Source organism: Phalaenopsis equestris, unplaced genomic scaffold, assembly GCF_001263595.1.
Source record: "Phalaenopsis equestris unplaced genomic scaffold, ASM126359v1 Scaffold000024, whole genome shotgun sequence".
NCBI classification, from domain to species: Eukaryota; Viridiplantae; Streptophyta; class Magnoliopsida; order Asparagales; family Orchidaceae; genus Phalaenopsis; species Phalaenopsis equestris.
Window position 1 is genome coordinate 1,552,830 of NW_018164466.1, and position 16,006 is coordinate 1,568,835.

Below are 16,006 nucleotides of genomic sequence, written 5' to 3' on the forward strand. Positions count from 1 at the left end.
CTCGCTTTCTAAAGAAGTGGATTCATGTACGAATAACCACAATATAATCAAAGAATTGATGTTCAACATATCAAATCAAAATCAACTCTGGTTGTTTGCACTGATATGCAAGCCTGAAAGTGATTTGTCCCATTAGAAGAGTAATACTATACACCTCAAAAACTTTCAGAAATAGTTGGTAATTTTATGAGTATATGTGCTATCAATCAGGAAGGACAGAAATCAAGCAGTTAAATTAGGAGTTTTCTATAATTAGGAGCATCCTAATTTAAATTATTTCCAATATCTTTATTATGTTTTATTTCCCTTTTAGTTGAATATTTAGATTAGGAATATGTATTATTAAGTTACCTAAAATAGATTATATAGAATATTTTGTACCTAAAATAGATTGTAAGATTATTATTTAATGGAATGAAAGCAAAGGGAAAAGGCATCGAGCCTATTCAGAATTCAACTTATTTTTCTCAAAACTTTGACATGATATTAGAGTCAAATTTTTTCCCTAACCACCAATAATCGTTAGAGGACCGTCAAAACTCCCTTACAGCCAGTCTTCTTGCGGAACGGGAAGGAATGAACTATTTCTTTAGCTTGATTCTCGCCCGTCTACTCATCGTTTCATTATTTCTTCGATTGTGTCGCCTTAGTTCTACTTCGTCTTCCTCTTCGACCTCTTCGACTCGGCCACGGCCAGTCTCGACAGAGCCTCTCCTTCGTTCGAACTCCACCCGCAGTGGCTCCCGCCTTTTGACATGATATCGGATCTTATTCGCTAGCCATCGTTGCTTCTGCGCCGTCTTTAACTGTTTCTTCTGTTGCTTCATCCGGATGCGAATCCTACTTGTAGACTATGATCGGTAACATCTGGATCGTGTAACTGGACACGAATCCTTCTTGTGGCTATGATTCGAATTTCTGGATGTCAATGGTAGAGGATTTACTGCTTTTCTTTGCTCAAATAATATTAGGTTCGGGAGTTGTCTCTTTGGCTTCGGCATTATCGGTTTCGACATGTTCGGTTTCAACACTCACGACTTGAGAATTGTTTGTCACAACAAAGTTTCTTGTTCGCAAATTGATGTTTCCTAATCAATCAGCATCAATTTGAGGGGGGATGTCAATCAGGAAAGACGGAAATCAGACAACTAAATTAGGAGTTTTCTATAATTAGGAGCTTCATTATTTAAATTATTTCCAATATTTTTATTCTGATTTATTTCCCTTTTAGCTAAATATATAAATTAGGAATATGTATTATTAAGTTAACTAAAATTGATTATATAGAATATTTTGTACCTAAAATAGATTGTAAGATTATTATTTAATGGAATTAAAGCAAAGTGAAAAGACAACGAGCCTATTCAGAATTCAGTCTATTTTTCTCAAAACTTTGACATGTGCCACAAGCCTAGCTGATTGTATGGCCCACCTTTTATAACTGGACCACCGAGGCTTGGGGCACATATAATTGGAAAATCTGAAAGTTTTTGCAAAATCTTTTGGGAGCATACATAACCCTATTAAAAATCCATAAAAAAAAAAACGATAGATATAGACAATAATTGAAACTATTGTAATTGTAGCAATACACAAGTGAAGTAGATTTGCAACAGCTAGAAAAAAGTTTGTGTACATTACATCTTATCACTGATGTCCTCAAGCAAGTGCATAAGTTTCTTAGCTAAATGCTGCCTTCGATACTCAGAAGCAACTGTTACTGCAGTGACATGACCATGCCAAGATTCACCCTGGCCTTCTACCTTGCCCATTACTGCAGTATTTGCATTACAAATATTCATTACTTAAATATATCATCAAGAAAACCAAAGATAATTGAGCGATGAGTATGAAACAAAACATGACCAAAGGACATGAACCGTTCCCAAGAAATAAAGCAGCAGTATGCCATAAAATCAATGTTTCAAATCAAAAACATAATATTGCATTAAACCAAACTCTAACGGTATGAAATTCACCTTTGCAAAACCTTTAACAAGCACAGCATTGGCTATCTTATAAGGAGCCGAAAGAGAGAAGTAGAAAGTAAGAAGAGATCTTCCGTATGTTAGAGAATTAGACATAGCACATGATTCTTTCACTATAAAAATGGTATGTTTAATTCTCTAATCAAGCATCTGCTAACAAGCGACGAGTGTTCTGACATAATAATCGTTTTCTCAAATAAGTTTTCATAAGAACATGCAATGCCTAGATTGCATAGATAGTTCCAAGTAAAATAACAAAAACTGAGCCTTCAATCTAACGCATCTCCAACCGATCAGTGAAAATTTTTATTTCCTTGATAAATGAGTTTTTATACAACTAGAATATGGTTAACAACTTCGATGTGATCTTAAGTGAGGTTGTTCGTGTGTTAAGCATCCACCAGTAACATGGAATCCAATATTGAGGCTGTTAAGGGAGAAGTTCATGAGAGTGCAGGGTGTACATAAACCAAGCTTGAGTGAGTAAGCTGTTTGTTATGTTCTACTCGTTTCAACTTTGCTGTGAATGTATTCAGCTCGCTTCTGAAATTATCCGTGAAGAAAGTGTTGATGCTCAGCTCCTTAGAATTTGAATCAAGCATGAGTGAAGAATGAGCTAATTTCAAATAAATAAAAATAAATAAAGAATGCCAAAAACAAATAAAATGATTCTACTAATGTAATAACCAATTAATAAATCTACAAAATATAAAAATATTTTGATCTATATATTTATAACAAGTCGGTGATGAGCCAAAAATGATCAAATAAAGTTTCATTCATGCTTTTAAAAATCAAGCTCAAAATTCATATTTGTCTTCAACTCACATAATGAACAAATCGAGCACATGCTTCTTATTGAGTTAAACAAAAGTTAAAAGTGAAAGACAAGGTCTTTTTAGACTGCCCTATGAGCTTGCACAAAAGGCGGTAACACCAACCTTTTATCAATGCATATGCTGCGAACTGTAAACCTAATTTTTGTTGCTTCCATTTCAGTTTCAACGAGCTTAAAACCCATGCATGCTTTTCTTCAAGTAGATTAAAATATAATATCTTTTAAATAAAGAAATAATTTATTCTTATAGTACCACGTTCATGCCATTTTTTTATTATTATTTCTTAAATCTTTTACCTCAAACTTCTTTTCCAAAAACCCTTCTAATGTGGTTAGCTTTTTATCGAAGGCATCATCAATATAAGAATATCTATAAGTATTAAGGGTGTGCATTATGTCAGTTTGAATGGATTAATTGATGGACTTATTCAATTCACTAAGCCGAGATAAAATATTGGCAAAATCAAACCAGCCAAATAATGGGTAGAACCACACCGCAATAGAGTTTGATTCATTGATTCAATTTTGGTTTCACCGACCGAATATTACATTACTGATAGAAGGGCATACCTTCTGTCAGTTCGGTTGCTTCTCTCATCAACTTCATACTTTCAGGCAGATCCAAAACATGCTTTGCTGTAATGCTTTCCTATTCAATTTATTGCTTACTTCCTGTAAGGTGTGAGTACGGGTCTGGCCATAGCTTTCAAAAAAGAAACTAAAAGGAGAAATAATTTTTTGTTACTTTTTCATGACATTCTCGTTATTTGATTTAGATAATTATTTTAACCAGATTAATAACCAGAATCCAAACAAACGTTACTTCCAAATAAAATATTAAATATTCTTTTAAATAAACTGAACCAAACCAACCAATTACATTTGGTTTGCCTCGATTTTTAAGTTTAAACCAACTAATGCACATTTCCTAGTATATATGGATTGCATTTTTTTATTGGGATGAGCCTTATTAAGAAAAGAGTAGTCAACTTGGTCTCGAGTGTACTCATATTTTTTAAACATATTTAGAAAATCAGTAAAACCAAACCCGAGAAAACTATTTAAGACTGTATGTAGAGCTTTCATTAAATATCCATATCTCATTGGTTTTTCTTTAAGTTCCAAATTCATGTCCTGATCTCCAAAATATACTTTCTCCTCAATGTCTAAATTAAGAAAATCAATCTTAATATCAAGTAGATTTTGAAACTAGCTCAAATTTGCAGCAAAAGAGGCAAAATTCAAATTGCGTTAAGTCTGCCAATGGGCAATGGCTTCTTCATAGTCAATACTATAAGTTTGAGAGTAACATTTTTAACAAGTTGAGCTTTAAAATTTTCCACTCCTACATGCTCTATATTTAACATTGTAATTTATTAGCAATTAACATTTTTTATTTGGTGAAACTTCAAAAACTTCCCACATACATTCCTTTATGAGATCTAGATTTCCACAATTATAGCATTCTTGCACTTGGGGATTTTAAGAGTCTAATGAACATGTTTAGATTTTGTGCTTTATCAAAAATGACAAAAGCATAAAATTCAGGTGAAAATCCTTTACAAGTGATGAAATTATAAATTGAGGGTTTGGTGCATGACATTACCCCTTTCCTTAAGCCAACGAGATAGTGAGCATTAGTATCATCATTTATGAAACTATTCTCACAAATTTGTACTTAATTGGTTCTTAAACAACGTTAGGGTTCTAAGGTGAGCTAGAGATATGATGATTGCTCCCTTTTAGATATTTTCTTTTCCCTCTTTATATATATATATATATATATATAGTGGTATATATATATATATATATAAACCTCACTCTATATGAGCGTAATGACAAGATAAAATAATTTGCAAATATGTTAAGGCTTTAGTAGATTGGATATACCAAAAAGATAATGAGAGAATTTGCGGTTTTGGTGAGGACTAATGAGAAATGTTCATTATCCATGGGTTAGATAAGAGTTGATAGATAATGAAATAAATTCTAACCACACCAAAATTTTAAACTTTGAGTAGAAAAGTTGATGTTTAAAGAATGATACATCCATAGAACTATACATTTTTTTAGTGATTACGAAATAGCATTGATGCCCTTCTTGATTTGGGTAGTATCCAGTAAAGATAAGCTTGATGCATATAAGATCTAATTTGCTCCCATGCTAAGAATGAATGTGAATGAACATCCAAAACATTTTGGAAAAGGTAAGAAAAATATGATTTTGATCTTAGGAAATGAATGGAAAAGGGTTTGAATAAGTGTTTGAAGTTTAAGGACACCTGAGGCTATTTTATTAAAAAGATGTGTAGTTTTCAAGACAGTTTGTGGGCTCTAAAAATTAACGACCGCTCTACAGGAACTCTCTGCATTTCATTTTTATTTTTGTTTTAAGAGAGAGAGAGAGAGCTTAGGATAAAGCTCTCACACTTCAATTCAGAAGACATATTGGATTGTAGATGAGACACTACCCAGAGATTTCGCCCTCATTTTGCGAGAAATTTTTGATCTGGGGTTCGAGGTTTCCCATAGGCGCAAGCCACTATGGTTAATTATTTGTCCCCATAATTGGAGAGCACTTTCGATTAAGGCTAATAATTAATATTTTAGTATTCAACACATAATAGCAGCAAAAACAAAATTTAAATTTTAGAATTCACCACTTGAAGCATAAAACGAATAATGGAGATATGAAGATGAAACCCAATCAAGATCTCATCGTTCCATCATCTTGGGTTGTCATATTCCCTGATCTACTTAGTCAGAAGAGATAGTCGACCTATCCTAATAGAAGGATTCTTGTCAGCAGTCATGTGTTGTGTTGTCCAAGAAATCCTTGTAGATCTAGGGTGGATGTTTGTCTAAGGAAACAAATTTAAGTCGACCTTAACTAAAATAAGGCTTTATGTCAATGAAGTCTGCCCTTGTGATTCACAACTCAAAAGATAGAAAACAATTAGGGAATATTCGGGTTGTGGCTGTAACCATAATATAATGATGACATTTGATGGCAATCACTCGGTCAGAAAGATTTGGTTATAACTGCTATTATGTGGTATTATTTGGCAGCAGAGTCATGTAGATAGAGGACTCGGATTACATCCTAACTAGCATGCAATTACTTTAATTGTAAATATATCGATATATTTGATATGACATTAAATCTTTGTAAGCTGAAATCAATCAAAAATTTGTCACCCTCGACAAACTATTGCGAAGGGCGGATGGATTTTGCGTTTTAGTTTTTAAGTGATTGAATTTTAGCTTGAATTTTAGTGATCATTTTGAAAATCCCGATTAAAAAGATTGATCACTCCAGTTAAAATCTTCGATCAAGAGGGCCACCATCGGGGTTATTGAAAATTTAAAGTTTTTATATAACAAATGAAAGACATTTAGTTTTGTTAATTTAAGCTTTTTAAAGTATAAGTTTTGATGACTACTATCCTTATATGTAGGAGGAATGGACTAGTGATTTAGACTTATAAATTTTTATTTGATGATTTGAATATTTATTTCAAAATTACTAGAATCATCAACTACAGCACTTGTGAGGAGAATCAGACTAGAGAGGTGAGACTTACAACTTTATCCTATAGACAAGACGTCCAGATTAGCCCGCACAACATTCTCGAACCTATTAGTTGAATACTCAACACATTGGTTGGAGCACGTGCAAGTATATAACTTTATATGTAAGCACACTTTCATGCACTTTGTAACTTTTGAGTGACTCAACTGCTAATTTAAAATGTGATTGAGAGACAATTTCTTTCATAAAGAGGCATGTGCAGCAATTTGAAATCATGCATAGCTTATTTATTGAGAGTATCAAAGTTTTAACTCATGTAAGTTCTAAAATAGTTTTATGGATCTCCAAGTGTTGTATTTTTTATTTGATTTAGAAAATATGCCCTGAAATTATTCAAATTTTGAAATATTTTCAAAAATGCACTTCCATTTACATAAATACATTTGGAGCTTAAAAAAGATCACCTTCTGTTTGTTGGCAGACACATTGTGAATTCAGTGATGGAATTGGCATATCAATTCTTCATTTCAACAATTAAAAATTTGTCATTCAATTTCAATTCAGGTTTAGCCTCCTAAACTTAGCCTCAAATAAAGTTTAGCTCCCCAATTCTTTCACATTTTAGTCATTTAAAAATATAAGGAATTCAAACTTTCAAAATCATTTTCATGTCTCGACAATCCAATTTAAAATATTATTATTTTAATTATTTTTTAAAAGATCAAATAATTTAATTTTTGGACATTTTAAAAGTTTATAATGCCTTGAATGATTTTACAAGTCCGGGATCACCAAAAATTTCAGCATCGTCCCCAGTTAGGTAGCTGCATAGGGTGTCTGTCTGCCCAGCTGTCTATAAGACGCGCGGGTCAGTGTCATATAGTCTTAAGCATTAACTTGAGGCTAAATCAAGCCCATCCACATAAGGCGAAGATTTGACAAAAAAATTCAGACTCCGAAGCAACAAGATCTACAATGAGAGAGAAAAGCTCATTCCAAGGGATAGGCCTTAAGGACGATTACCCTCACAAAGACAAAAATTATGCCGCAAAATTAGGCCCATCCACACAAGGCAGGAGGGACTTGTCCTAAAACTTAACTAGCATAATAAAGAGTCAACTAAGACTTGAATCAACTAGGATCAATTTGATGAAGCATCTTAGTTACATTTGTCAATATAAAATACTATAGAAATTTTATTTTATGAGAACAAAAAATAAAGAAAAGATATTTTAGAAGTATTCAAATTCCATAGATAAAAATTTCATAACATACAAAACTTGGATTTCTTATATCATATGCTAAAAAAAATTGTCATAAAGAATTTGATTTGGGGTCATAGGTAATGTTATATTCGTCTTTTAATAAATTTTTTGTTGAGCTTGATATAAGTTTCATAGTTTGGCTCGATCGAATATAATGTTGAAATGGAGATTGAATAGTACCACATAAGAGATAAATTGTTGAAATAAAAAACAAAAAAACTTAAAACAAACTATATTCAACCACTTATTTCCCTTTGCAACTTGCAAGGCCCGATATGAAAAAAAACAAAAACTAGCTCTCATAAGCACCAATTAAAGAAGTTAGCATGTTGTCGAACTCATCCACCAACAAATTGTGAAGCCTGGGATCAAGTGATGAAAAATAAATTCAGCGAACACTAAAAGTTAATTCAACTGAGAAGCCTTCAAGAGCATGCTCAACAAGAAAACTTTTGTCTTCGAGTAGTCAACTTCTTCATGAATCTCATGGGCAAATTTATCAAGCAACTCGACGGGATGACTATTGAGCCAATTGACCGAATATTCAATTTTATTTACTCACAACTTCTCAAATTTGAGAGAAGAAGCTTTTTCTTTATCAAACTCGATTGGATTCAGTGGCCGCACCACTTTCTTCAATGATACTATTTCTACAAGCAGTTCCTCAATCTTGCTTAAAGAAGTAGTTATTCAGGACTCCCCTGGCAACATCTTTTGGTGGTCAGCTGCCTCTAAGTTTTATTTCATAACATTAGCCTAATACCCAGCCGTCAAATCAAAACCTGCTTCCTAGGGAGAGAATCTCAATACTTTCCTGTATTTAAAGCAATCGTCTTCTCAGCTTTTATCAAAAACATGATGGTTACGATGACTAACTCTTTGAGAAGATCATCAACAAAATCAATAACTTATTTCTTAGCATCTTTCCCTAGCTACTATTCATCTCAAAGTTTCCCCTACTTAAAGCAATCGTCTTCTCAGCTTTTAACAAAAACAAAATGGTTCCGGCGACTAACTCTTTGAGAAGATCATCAACAAAATCAATAACTTATTTCTTAGCATCTTTACCTAGCTACTATTCATCTCAAAGTTGGCAAAGCTCATTCTCACAAAACCCAGAGCATGTCCCTTCATGGAATGCTTCCACAAAATTTTGTTAAAAACATCGAAATCATGTTAGAGACCAACTCCTTACTTTAAAGAGTGTTGAATATCAATATAATGTTTCCTTTAGAGGCCAAAAAACACCATGGAGTACTAAACTTGCTACTCGTCAACACCATCTCTAAATGCACAAATTATTCGATCCAATCAATGAAACGCTTCTTGACATATTTCCCATAATGGCCATTGATGCCAATACATAAGTCATCAAGCCCTCAACAACAATCTCGATATCGTCCGAGGTCATCTAGACAAAGACTGGCCTTGATTCTTTGCGGCAACAACCTCAATCTTTCTAATTCTCCAAAGCCTGAATTCTCAATGAAGACAATGACTTATTTCTATCCAAAAGTTCCCTCGTATACCACTGTACTTGTTGGCAAAGCTAGCTCTAGATCGTTTTCTTCTGGTGGTCCAATCTTCGAATTCTTCATAATAGATTCAAACCCAGCAACAAGTTCACTAGCTTTACACAGAGATGCCTCTCTAAACAACCTCTAAAGAACATAAGAAATGTGCTGCACACAAAACAATCAAGCCTCCTAGTCCTTGCAAGAATATTGAATAATAATCACAATTGTGGGGCTTTGATCAATAAAGATGAAAAGAATTGATAAATAAATGGGTTCTGATGGTCAACCGACAATCAATAATTTAAAATTTTTTGTTCTGCCGTATCAGCTAACCAGCTAACAAGTAAACACTTGACGAAATTTCAAAATATTTTGCCAAAATTTGGAGGAAACTTCGAGATTGATTGATCTCACCCGATGCAATTTGAGTATTTCAATCTTATTTTATTGTTCATCATGACTTACTAGAGGAAACAAAAAAAATCATAAAACCGACGTACATCAATATTCATCTGGGACTAATTGATCAGCTCATTTGATAAGCTTAATTCGGGTTCTACAACTCACAAACTCTGAACTAGCATAATTATCTCATGGCTCACTAAGCCTAGAAGTCATCCAAAGCCTTGATTTACTGCCTCGCTCGCCCTAGCTTGAGTCTTGTAAGTTGTTCAAACCAACAAGTTCAATTCAGGCATCACAACAAAAACATTGAACTCTAGGGAATCCAAAAGCTGCATATCAAATAGGGCCTTTCGTCCAGAGAGCTTAGCTACTAAACCAAAGTACTCAATTATGGAGTGTGGGTTCTCGTTGAGAGAACTCGCCTCGCCAAGAGTACTCACCCTTTTATTAGAATTTGCACACAATTCTCGCCTATAACTGACAGCCTGGCTTGACATTCATGTACTTTTCCCGCTATGTTTTGTAGTTCTTTCAACATAAAAGAAGTCACTAATCTTATAAGACCACAATGCATCATGTAACCTTGTTCTATACTACCATGGCCAAAAAAAAATTTCCACAAAATTTTTTAGAGCTTCGCTGTCTAAACCATGTTGTTTCCAATCATGTAGAGAAATTCTATGACCTGCTATTTCTCTCTCAAACAGTCTAGGGCTCATCCCAAGCTTAAACCAAGGTATGAATCAACAATTTGTAAGAGATTAAAAAACACAAATAAGACCAGTATGCCAAATTTGGAACAAGTTCTTTATCACAAAATAAATTTTATACCCGATTCCCCAGCTCCACATATCTGCTAATTTGTACCCTGACAATAAATAAATAAATAAACAAAAAAAGACCAATGTCCTGATTCTATGCCGGGTCATTTTTCCACTAAGTCGAAAAGAGTCTGGAAAATCCTACGCTAAACCCTACATCAATCCCCAAAACAATCAAAGCAATAAACCGAATAATCTGCGACCAAATAGGTATGCGTTAGATGGTCGATTGCGGGCGCTTACTGTAACCCATGATTCGATTGCCTGGGGCCTCGGCAACATGGAAGTAATCCGGCCATCGAGCGAGGTAAGACATGTAGAAGGACATGTTGAACTGTGAACAAATGCGGGAGGGAGATGAGTAACTGTGAGTGGAGAGTAGAGAAAATAAATAAAGAGACCGAGGATTCACCGTCTCGGTAAGGTGATCGAGGTTAACGGGAGCAACGCGGAGGAGATCTTCACAGCAAAATCTGCGGATCGTCGTCATCGTGAAGAGGGGAACTCGTTGCTTCAGGTCGGCTTGAGGCTATCGATTTATGTCGATATGGCCTTTTCAATCCGGTCGGTTTGGTTTCTCCTTCGTCCAGCAAGAATACTCTTGACGTAATACTAGGGAGTTTCTGTGAGTTATTTCTAAATTATTTTTAGATTTTTTTCAATAATATTGAAATAATTTAGAAATAACTTAAAAATAAATATCGCGGATTATTTTTGAATTATTTCAAGATTATTAAAAATAATCCAGAAATAACCTGAAAATAACTCATGAATAACCTACGCCGCACGTAGAGCTACGTCGGGAGTCCGGACAGAAAATGCGCTCGCAGTCCAGGGTCGTAGAAAACACTGCAATTCACGTGGAAAAAGTGGTCTGTTGGTTTATGTGTAAAATGGGCTGTTGTAGAGTCACATTTTGTAAAAATTCCTTTGATATCAAATGATATTGATAAAGAAAATATTCATATATAAATAAATTAATTAATTTGTTCTAGAAAATTCTTGACAATAGAGTAGTGTATTATCGTCTCAGCATGATAGGATGATTCAACATACATTCAAATGATAGAAAATAACTAGTTGTGGCATTATAAATTTTTAAGCGAAAAACTTGTAAGGAAAAAAATTACGTGGTTTAATTCAGTTGTAATAATTCACTATAAGTTTATGGTTACAGAGACCCCTTATCCCACAGGAGGGAAAATGTTACAAAATCTTTTAAATTACAACGTCGATATGCGGATAAACTTATTGCAAGGAACGGGCTAGAGCAATTCAGATTGATGACGGTCGATGAGTGGTAGCTGACGGTGGTCGGCAAGGGTAGACTGCGATCGACAGTGATCAAAGGCGGTTGGCGGTAATCGATGGCGGCATCAGCGATACTGAACTTCAGCTATTTCTTAAAACTTCAAGCCCATCCTCAAATCTCAAGCTCACCCACATCCCCTCATGAGAGGAATGAGACTCAATTTATAGTGTTCTAGGTGCAATCAATGTAAAAATATGAACCACTTTGATCAGACATCTCAAAAGACTTCTCTCAATCAAACAACATTTAATAAACATTTTAGGGCACTAATATGTAAGAATTTAGTGATCTTTGGCTCATTAGATTCGTATTGTCGACAGGTTCGATTTGATTATAAGGCCGTCGGATTCAACCTTCATTTAAACCTCCAAAAGTGTTCAAAAAGCTTCCAAAAGTGATTCAATGACTTGATCAATGCTCGATTTGTTTCATAATGGATCAATATCGGTACCATTGGGTTTATCACGTTGAGCTGGTTAGTTTGACTATAATTTTTTTTCTGAAATAGGTGCATCAGATGACTTTTATTCAAAATTTGAATATATTTCTACAATAGATGAGTCGAGATCTGTGTTATGCATTGAGATTCGTGTCGAATGATGAAAATTTATTGATGGCATATATTTTTCTCAAATCCGCTGAGAGAATTTTTTTTAGGTATGCCATGGTAATAATAAATATTTATTTATTTTAACTTTTAAACGTTGTATTAAACTATTAAATTTAAATATTTATTTCATCTTCTTTAGACTTTATTTAAATTTAAACAATACATTAAATTTTAAGCACCATATCATCTATATGTCTTGTCTCCAATTTTATTAGCCCATCAACTCATCCCATGTGTCATCAAGTGTAGGATCATAATAGAGATTAGAAAGCATTTGGATCAAATATGTTTAGGGATAATTACATACCGAGCATCTGAAATTTTAATATTTACAAATCAAGCGCTCATGTGATTTTTTGAACAATTGAATCGGTGTATTTACACGTGTCACGATTAAATCATTGATAATTTTATAAAAAACAAAAAGATAGGTTGGGGTTTTAGTATGAATATTAATATTCAAATAAGTATTTGAAAAAAAAAGGAATGAGGGTGCTTAATTTGTAAATAGTAATATTTCAAGTGCTCTGTATGCAATTTTTATTAATTAGGCAAATATTGCATTCATCTTTTAAGATTTAATGAATATTAAATTTTTATATTTGTTTGTATTGTGAGATATAGTTTTTAAATAGGCATTTACATGCATCCCACATAATTCTTATGTAATTACATATCTGAGACTTAAATTTTACTTTTTAAATAAGGGTACATTTGGGACAGGTTGTACGTTTTAAGATAAACTGCTTATCCTGAAACACAACCCGCATTAAATACAAAAAAATTGAATGTAAATTATGTAAATCTTCTTTGATCAAATTAATAATCGCCATATTTTTATTTAATTTTTAAAATATTATGTTATATAAATAAATATAAAGTTTTAATGAAAATTTACATGACACAAACACTTTTCCTATGCTTGAAAATGTGGATTTCATTCATTGTTCCACACATTTGAAAAGTGTGAATTAAGTGTTGAATATGTAAATTTCTAAAATTTAAATGTTAGATATATAAATATATAAAAGTTTGTGATATATATGGATGAGTTTAGATTTATGATGTGAGATGGTCCAAGGTATGGCGTGCAATAGAAATGTCGTGCATAAAACAAACAAATTTAATGCATGTTGCCGTCTCTGTGAAGAGATATGGCTTCACATTGTTTTTTCATTGATCTCCATATTTGGATTGAAAGCCATGTGGCCTTTTAGAGTCCCTCTGGGGGAGCTTATTTGGTGCAGTGACATTTTGAAAACGCACCTGGACTGTTTGTGTAAACTGCGTTTTGACAGCTTATGTGTTTTGAGAATGTTGAAAGCTGCATTTTCACATTGCACATATTTAGGTGTGGTGACAGCTTTTTGGCAGCAGACTGACTTTTCCAAAAAATAAAATATTTCTAATAGTCATCACACTCAGCTTATCAGTTAATTATTCTTAATCAGCTTCAAATATTCAGCATTATTTATGTATTTTTACTTAAATTATATTTCATTAGATATTTACCGATAGAAAGATTTACATAACACTAAATTGCAATCAGGATTGTAAATGAATCAAATATAAGCAAGAGTAGGGCTTTTTCGTGTTACGATTTTTTTTTTGTGTTCTAAATGGTCCAAGAATAATAGGCTCATTTTCGGCTCGAATTTATTTGAATTGGCTAGTGTTCGACTCGAGCTAAATTTGAACCGCCTTGTCATCAACAACTAATGAGAAAATATAAATTTAATTAATTAAATTAAACTTATTAAACCTATAAAATAAGCAATTTATTAACATATTATTAAATAGCACTCCTCATTTTAAAAATTCTAATGTGGGACTAATAAGTTGATGTCGTGTTGGGAACTTTTTTTAAAATAATAAAAATTAGTATTTTCGAATACATTATAAATTTTGATATAAATAAATATTATTATATAATTATTTAAATCATTTTAATTCAAAACAAATCGAACATGGAGAACAATCTTTTGTTTATATTTGGCTTGTTTATAAATCAAGCCGAGAAAAACTTCATGCTCAACTCATTTTCTTAATGGACAAAATGAGCATAAGTAACTTAACGAACATAATACAAACTGTTCATAAAACCCTCGTATTTATAAAAGATATGAGGGGCAAAAAATATTAAAATTACGCATTTAACCTTGCTTTAAAGAGAAAAACAAAGGACATTCTAGTCATTTTATCTAAGACCATTAGATTGCCTCGAGATTCATGCAGACCATTTTCAAATATACAAATTAATTTAACTTTAAAGCTGAGCTCAATGAGTTGATGAGCTATAATTGAGCCTCCCCTTCATTTGTGAGCTCATGAAACGACATATTTTAAAATCAATTAATATAAAATGTGCTTAAAATATAGTAAAATTAAAAATATTAATTATACGAAAAAAATTCTCATACAGACAGTTGCTGAATTATTGAGCCGGCCTAAAGATCAAGAAATATGTGGCCCACACAATTTAATTTCAGGCCCATTTCCACTAGCTCCTTCCTGCATTGGCCCAACCAACTAGTTCCACGTAGCCTACAACGGACAATACTGTATGTCCCCTTCGATAAAAACAAGTTTACATGTGAGCCCCTGTCCGGTTAATGATATAATTACATATAATATTTTGAATTATGTATGTGTAAAGTTTGTACCTTCTTTCTCTCTCTCACACAAAACACTTGCACGTACTCACATAAATGGTAGCTAGGACTCTTAACAATCCAATTTCGAGTCGAGTTGGGGTCGGCTGGAAATCGGCCCGTGGCTTATTATATTCAATTTTGAAAAATTAAATAGAGCTCAATTCAGCTCAGAATCGAACCTAGCTGGCTCAATTTGAGTTATTGGATTAGTTTAAGCTTAGAATCGGCTTGATCCGGCTAAAAATTCGAACAAAATGGATCAAATTGTGTTATGCGGAACCGGTGCAAAATTGGCTCGAGACTCGTTATACTCAATTTTACTTGGCATTATATATAGTTTTTTTATAAATAAAAGTACTATGAGTTGATTGCAGGAATAATTTTGAGCCGATCCATGTATGACACGATATCGGCTCAAAAAAATTCGATCCATATTTTCAGCTCATAGTTGACTCGTTTATTTCGATCCAATCTCAATTTGAGCGAAAATTTGAACAGATCTTTCGAGCGAATAATGTTGAAATTGACTTTTTTTGGGCTTAGATTGTAGAAAGTAGTTTGAAATTCAAAGTGTCTATACTCAAGATTATTTTAATTACTCATACACAATAAAATTTGAACTAAAGTTTACTTTCAAAAATTTAAATTATGATCAACCTATAAAAAAAATAATATTTTATCAATTCATAAAGATTACTTTTTTAGATGGTGTAAATTAATGGAGGTCAAAGATTTGCTAAATCAACTAAATTAAAGACAATTAATATTGAACTTTAAATCATATTCAACAACCATTATATTAACAAATACATATAAGTAGGACTTTGTCAAAAAAGCTCGTTGTTCGTGAATAGCTCGAGTTTGGCTCGTTAAGTAACTCGTTTGGGGCTCTTTCTTAAAGTATAGGGGCCGAACACAAACAAATTTTTAAAACTCGAATTATAAACGAGCCGAACACCAACAACTCTTTGTTCGTTCGTGTTCGGCTCGTTTTAGCTATAAATAAAAAAATATATATATAATTATTTATATAATAATATATTACATATATTATTTATATAATA

The 16,006-nt window shown here is 32.9% G+C and overlaps 1 protein-coding gene across 1 annotated transcript in view; it reads right to left on the reverse strand.

The window, feature by feature from the left end:
• LOC110018526 (N-terminal acetyltransferase B complex catalytic subunit NAA20) overlaps positions 1-10,959 on the reverse strand; it is a 31,131-nt gene extending 20,172 nt beyond the window's left edge. The window contains exons 1-3 of the mRNA XM_020715862.1: positions 10,779-10,959; positions 10,610-10,700; positions 1,642-1,774 (exon numbers count right to left, since the gene is read on the reverse strand). Coding sequence (XP_020571521.1) covers positions 1,642-1,774; positions 10,610-10,700; positions 10,779-10,856 — 302 coding nt within the window. The 5' untranslated portion in view covers positions 10,857-10,959. The remainder of the gene's footprint in view (positions 1-1,641; positions 1,775-10,609; positions 10,701-10,778) is intronic.
• Positions 10,960-16,006: the final 5,047 nt, after the last annotated feature.